General features: G+C 39.4%; 1 protein-coding gene across 1 annotated transcript in view; it reads left to right on the forward strand.

The window, feature by feature from the left end:
• LOC104165714 (ribosomal protein S6 kinase delta-1-like) overlaps positions 1-6,267 on the forward strand; it is a gene marked incomplete at both ends in the record, with an annotated part of 38,008 nt that extends 31,741 nt beyond the window's left edge. Inside the window, 2 exons of the mRNA XM_009705421.1 lie at positions 4,497-4,544; positions 6,135-6,267. Of these exons, the coding sequence (XP_009703723.1) occupies positions 4,497-4,544; positions 6,135-6,267 (181 nt within the window). The remainder of the gene's footprint in view (positions 1-4,496; positions 4,545-6,134) is intronic.
• Positions 6,268-7,310: the final 1,043 nt, after the last annotated feature.

Genomic DNA, 7,310 nt, shown 5'->3' on the forward strand with positions numbered 1-7,310 from the left:
AAGAGTAAGCAACAGTGCCATAAAAGCCAGAACGTGATGTGTAGACCTTGACTCTGTTCGCCCATTAGTATTACAAATAGGATTTTGCTTTGTCTCCTTTAGTGTCACTATCTCAGTGCTCAGTGCCCAGGGATGCCCTGCTGTGCATTCTTCTCCCTCCCCTCTGAGATAGGATGATGAATGTTATGGCCGACAGCTCATTGTTAGGAGGTATTAAATGTTACAAGTTACACAGTAGTCATCATCAGTGAAACAAGTTCCATCAGCTTATGTGAGCTAGAAGCAGCCTAGCCTAACGCGAGCATCTCTGTGCGATCTGCTCTGGAGAAGAACAGAGTTATTCGGTAGGGAATGCTATGTAGAATCCTGTTTTGTCCCATCATACCATTAGGGTGGGGACTTGTCACTTTGCATTTTAAAAAGAAATCTTAGAATTACTGAAGCACTCCCTTTTGCAATGGGAGAGAAGTGTCAAGGAATGCAAACAGGAAAGACTTGTTGGGATAGCACAACTATCTAGAAATTGGCTGTAAAGCATGAGGTCAGTAGAATAAGTTGGCATTTGGGTCAATGGCAGGCTTACTGTTAGGCACTTCTGCAGTGGCCTGGTAGTGCATCCAAGAGCTGCTCACCTTTCTGTGCTCTGGATGTGTGATAAAAAATCAAGCAAATATACTTGCGACCATTCTCTTCCCTGGTCTTATCCCTTCCTGAATCGTCAGTTTTCTGATAATGATTTATTCATTCGTGTAATCCTCTAATTATTTGGGTGAAACTGGTGGAACTACCTTTTTGTAATATGCGTGCAGGCTGCCTCCCCTTGAAGCAGGCTTTTTGGTTTGGTGGGCCCACGTAAAGTCCGCAGTCTGCCAGGGCCAAATGGAGCATCACTAGGTGAATTTCTAAAGTTACTTCTATGCCTCTTACTGGGCTTCTTGGAGTCCCTTTTAAGGTAAACAGCCTTGCAGAAAGGTCAGTATTGAAACAGCAAAGAAATAATTTTCCATGAAATGAAGTGGAGCTGTAGATGATCATCACTGCGGGAAGGTATGATGCTTGATGGGACGGAAAAAGAAAAAAGCTGGTTCATGAGACTGGTTAGTCCATCTAGGTAGTTAACCTCAAAGGCACACAAATATTATTTGTTGTTATTACAGTTATAAAACTGTAGCTGCTACTTTCATTTTGATGTTGTAATATAACAACAGATGAAGCAAACCCTAAAGGGAGCCGTTGTCTGCTTTATTCGCTTTAGTGGTAGTCATTCTATATGTCGTCTTACAGGGCGAGGGCTCAGTAATCTGTTCTGTTACACCATATGCTAATACAGTGCTGATAAGCAAGTGTGAAAAATGAAAGGGAGGAATACATTAATTGTATTTGTGCAATAAGGTATGCTATCAAAGGTAATTATTTCATGACAGTTTTAGTTATAGCAGTTGTTTTATCATGGAATAAAAGATGGCTTTAGGAGTCTTTTATTGGAAAGACAATTGTATCAAATTAGTACCAAATTAGATTTTTGTCTTTATAAAGGTGAGCAAACCCATGAGCAGTTTTTAAATTGGTGTCTCCTACTCTACAAATGAACAAATCCTGTTTGAGGGTTAAAGAAGCTATTATTCTGTCCTTTATGCTGACAGCTTCATTACTGATTGGCCTACTGTTGGTATTAAAAAAATGTTTGGCTCCTTATGATCTTTGTGCATGCAACTATAATATTAATACAGACCACGAACTGTTCATTAAGAAATGACTTTAAATGAGGTTGATGCTGGTAAATCTGGAGAGATACAGATGTTAAATGCTACCATTCCTTTTCATATACAGCCGTATGGCTAATAATTTCCAAGTGGCTAAAGCTCTTGTTAGCAAGAGTGCTGGTGTGTTAAGAATGGCTCTATAAATAACTTTAAGAACTGAAGTTGAAGGTGCTTCTTTTAAAGACTATTGTTAACTAAACATTATTGCCAAACAGATGGAAAGCATTCACCAGCCTGATGTTTTTAGGTCTAATTATATTATCGCCAGTCCTGTACGGCTCAGTTGAAGAGGTGTATCCAGAGGCCAATTTATAATCATTTAGCCAACACCTGTTTGGGAGATATTGACAGTCAAAGGGCACATTTAAAAAAAAAAATCACATATGTTCTCGTATTTATTGCCTCAATGTGAGCAGTGTCTAGTTACAAACAAACTTGGGAGCAGAAGGAGGAAAGTGACTGTAAACACATAGTTGTTTCTGAACCATTTTTATCTTCTTTTGGCACCTCTTGTAAAGCAGCTTTTATTTTTCTCTTGTTCTTTTGGTTTTCTTTATTGTTTGTTTTGTTGGCGTTTTTTTTAAATTTTAATTTTACACCTTTTGGTTAAGCAAGGATAACAAAACCAGTTTATAGTTGTTATTTATTCAGCTGGTTTCCACTGTTTCTGGAAGTTCTAGGTAAGAGACCTGAAAAGTTGTTTGGCAAACTCGGTGGCCTGGGGACATTTGCCTTTCCTTACCGTACCCTTGACGTGGAAACTGTGTGTCATTCCTTTGTCAAAAAAATCTCAGTAATACCAACTTCTGTTAATATTTTTTTTTTGCTGCAAGATATACAACAGCTTTTAAAATTGGGTGCAACGTTATTAAAAGAGGAGATCTTTGAGATGGAGAGGTGTCTGTCACATTATTCATTTTGGTGAAATTTGGTGAGAGAAGAATGATTAGAAAAGACTCCAATTCTCCTCCTCTTGCTTGAAATGCTTGGGTGCGATGGGGAGAGATGGAGAGCAGTGTCTTGAATGTGGCCATCCCAAAGAGCAAGGGTTGCTTTGGTGCAGCCACTGCTTGGGGGAAACCAGCACAACCCTGCCCTGAGACCTCCCCTCCTGGGCCAGCCGCCTGGGCACTTTGCACGTCTCTGCCTTCCCTCAGTGTGGGCACTGCACGGGACAGTTGCTTCTGCAGTTCCCTTGGCGTGGGGAAAGTCAGTATGTCAACTTGGTAGACTTCACCCTTTCAGAGAAAGCAGGGCATGACTGCATCGCTGCCCCACACAGCAGGGAGGTAAGGGAGGCTGTGTGCTATGTTGTCCTTCTCCTGTCGCCTGAGGGATCCAACACCATGTTACTCCTGACACATCATTCCTCTGCAAGAAGCCCTTTCTGATGTGAGCTGACTTGGTCTTCACTGTACCTTGATTATTGACTTGGAGTTGCTGCATCTTGTCTATTGAACTCAAAGTTTGATAACCCCAGTGCTGGCATTAGCAGCCCTTTAGGTGTTTGATTTTGCAGCCTAAATATTTTGTTATAACTGTATGCGAATATTTATACTGGAAGTTTACGATGTCTATTGTAAATAAACAGTGAGTGCACACTCTTGTTCTTATTCCTAGAGGAGGGTTGGGCAAGTGCTGCTTGTGTGGCGCTCTTGCAGCTGGTGCTTTTCAAGTACATCTGTGTTCTTGGAGTTTGAAAACAATCAATTCCTGAGCAGGGTGATTTGAAGATGGAGTTGTGGAGGGTTCCAGCTCCCTAAAGATGTAGTTCCCAAGTATCTATATGCATAGATATTTTCTGTTTGTTTTGTTTTCAGCACATAAATAAATGGAGCTGGCTAAGGGGCTAGTCATTATTTAGTACTTCTCTCATTGCTGTGCCGTGTTTAAAGTGCTTTCAGTAGAGCTGATGCACTCCTGACAGACACTCTCTGCAGCTGTAGGTGTTCTCTCTGCAGTGAACCCACCCACTCTTTTCTCCCTAAAGAAATCCTCTTTTTTGTTGTTACCTCAATACTAGTTTACAGTAGCACAAAGGGACTTCCTTCCAGCCATTTCTGTTGTGGCTTATGAGTCCTGCAAAACAAAAATGACAGTGGAGGAATGAGAGATCAGTGACTGTACAGTTGACAAAACATTTTTTTGTGGCCTGGGCAAGTGTGTGGCGAGCTTTTAGTTTAGCTTCCTGGAAAGCAAGTATGTAGCCACCCTGCAATAAAACCCCACAAAAAATCCCTGTGGGAACCCACTGGTAGGCAACACATTTGATGTATGGGAAGCCTGATGGGGAAAAGCCTTGCACTAGGAAGGTAGGTGCAGTGAGGATTTAAGTGAAGTGACATAGAAAGGTAATGCCGTGTGAAGGTTACTTTTTGTGCTTCATTGTGTTGCTACCATTGCATTTCTATAAATTGGGTTCTGCTAGATTATTGCTGTAATTATAAAGTACTGGTTATTTCTGTTACCAAGTTAGGATTCATTCTTTAAGTTGGCTGATTGGGAATCAGGTGACATTCTTGTAGCTCTCTAAAGATCTGTATCTTCAATCATATTTCTTTCCTAAAAAAGACTGGTTATCAAATGTATGCTGCAGGGCTTTAATTTTTTTTTTAATCATTACTTTTATATCACTTCCTTTGTAAGAATATTCAACATTAGGTTTAAGAACTGTGTTTTGTTGAATTACTCATGTGAAAGTTAAATATTTTCTCTGGATACTTTTTTGCTTAGGTTTTACTTGTAATGGACACCAGAACACAGCAGACTTTTATACTGAAGGTGAGTAAAGTCTTTTATTACTCCTTGAAACAGTTTGGCCTCCGAAATTACTCCACCACACAAAGATCAGTTTGCATCTACTGTATAGAGTTATCTCTGCGATATACTGTTATGTTAATACATATATTCCTATTAAGCGCACTGGAATTCTTTTTGTTGGTATTCAGTTGCTTTCCCTTCCTTTCTCTGTAATGTCTCTAGTGCTCAGCTGTGCTGGTTTACTTGAGTTGCCACCAGTTATTGAGGCCAACACCTTAGGCTTTGGTAACGAATCACAGTTTCACTGTGCTGCTTAAAACATCTGTAAAGCCCTGGTGGCTTGGGACATGCGCAGACTGCTGATGAAGGTGAAAATTCTCCTTAGCTCAAGTACGTCCACAACACTTTGTGCTTAGTCTTCCCTTAGCTGAAGAATATGATAGTGACCAAAGTGGATTCTGGATGAAATGGACGACTGGTCTTACTCAAAATTGCTTTCCTATTTTTTACATCAATAGGCTGTGAAAACTGAGTTTAATGTTACTAAACAATTGAATTAATGAGTAGTTAATTGGTCAGAATAGAATTTTTCACATTACTCTTGTGTTTCAGAAAGTGCTCGGATCAAGATCCCAATATGCTCGAAGCATCTGTGATGCTGAGAATTAGTTTAGTACGAGTATTGTTACTGTGGCCGTTACTTCAGGCTCCCCTTGACATGAATTCCACTGCTGATGGGAGGAAGGGCTGAAAAACTGTGTCCCAAACATGGAGCTCTAATTAATTGTTAACATTTTGTAATTTCACTTCCGGTCTGTCTTACAACCCTGGCTTAAGTTTGTGCATCTGGCCTTTGAAATTGTTTGTCTTAAGTATGTGCAGGGTACAGAAAACCTGTTTGTTCCTCAGAGAGGATTATTTGTGGATATTGTATGTTAGAACCTTACTTTATCTACTGGCAGATAGGGTAACATTGAATTTCCCATTTAACTGCTTATGTTTATCAATGTTGTAATAGGTCACACTATTGACATAATTTTTTTTTTCTCTTTCTCTCCCCTCCCTTTCTCCCTTCCACATCAATTTTTTCACTTCTGGCAACTTTGTCTGTGTGCTACCTCCCAAAAATCATTACCTCTCAAGGAGACTAATCCTTTTCTTTCCTTTTTGTTGTAGTTATTGTTGTCTTTAGTAAAGTACAATGGAAATGTGAAGATTACCTGTAAGGCTAAGGCATTCTTTTGTCTTTAGAACTTGAATTGAATTTTTTTAATAGTGTCTTTTGGTCACACACAAAAATAAAATTTTAAAAAAAGGTCACAGGGAAATAACTGAGTGTCATCCTGATGACTTTAGTTTGAGAGAGATTCTAATAAAAACATTGACCCATGTAATTGATTTTAATGGCAGCTTTGTGCCATCTTCTGTTCTCTGGAAATGCGCCAGATGCCATCAGCGCAGCCTCGGGGGACCGAGGGGCATAGAGCAGCAGATGAGTGGTTTCTCTGAAGCCCAGAGTAACTCGGATAGATTAGTTTGGTTGATAAACACAGAGCACAGCAGGCTCCAAAGGCAACTGAGGGTACAACTGACCTTTTTGTTCTCTGTCAGGGTCTAAGGAAAAGTAGTGAGTACAGCAGGAGCAGAACGACCATCATCCCCCGCTGTGTGCCCAACATGGTGTGTCTGCACAAGTACATCATCTCCGAGGAGTCCGTCTTTCTCGTGCTACAGCATGCAGAAGGTTTGTCTCTCATTTAAGTATATTGTTGAAAAAAGTCAAAGGTTTAAGTTTTAATCAATGGTACGTTTCATTGTCAAATTAATCTCTTATACATCTAATTAAAATATTTTTAGCATGCTTAAGAGATGTCATGTAAGACACCCCACTCCCGTCCTCTGTCCCTCCCTCCTTTTCCCCCCTCATTCTGCAGTGGATCTGATTCCTGTTTCAAATGGCCTCAGATCCTGATGGGTTACTTGAATTGTAGCAATATTGAAAGCTTCCAGCTGTTTATTTTCTACAGGAGAGTGAGTGCTTTGACTGCAACAACTGTCTGCAGTATTTACAGTCATCTCTGAGACAAGGTCTTTGGCTACTTTTGTAGACTTTGGCTAGTAAATATTTTTAATATCTCATACTTAAAATGACAAGTAATTACACAAGAATTTAATAACTCTCTGCGAAAAAACATGAACATTTGCCTATTGGTTAATATTACGTAGTTATTCTGATCTGAATTTTTTAAGAAAATAGCTAGTGGCATCACACAGGAGTTCAAAGCAGAACCACAGAGTTGTGCCTTCAAACTATTTATAAAATTCCTGTTAAATGTACAGGGAACAGGTGGCACAAAATAATTACATTTTGATTTTTTTTGTCTAACACCTGGATTTAAATATTCCCTAACTGTAATTACCCATATTTGTTTAGAATGAGTGCAGAATATAAATGTTGGGATTGCTAATAGTTCTCTTTTTAGGAAACGTTAATAATTCAGTCAGAACAGTTGATGTGAAGGAACTAAGCTAACTGATAGAGAAGATAATTTTATTACCTTGAATATTATTTCTTTTTTTTCCTAATAACTTAGATTTTGGCTTTTTCACGAACAATTTGTCATGAGGCCAATTAAAGTTAACTTTACAACATGAATGACTTTCTGCTATGTGTGACTTAATTTTGCCATAAGCAGTGATGCATGAAGAAAAGCCTCACATTACAGTACTGCCTGATGATGATCTCGAGGGTTTACAGTGCTGCTCTGTACCATGCTACTTTTCTTG

This window comes from Cariama cristata, unplaced genomic scaffold (assembly GCF_000690535.1).
Source record: "Cariama cristata isolate BGI_N322 unplaced genomic scaffold, ASM69053v1 scaffold38978, whole genome shotgun sequence".
Classification (NCBI taxonomy): Eukaryota; Metazoa; Chordata; class Aves; order Cariamiformes; family Cariamidae; genus Cariama; species Cariama cristata.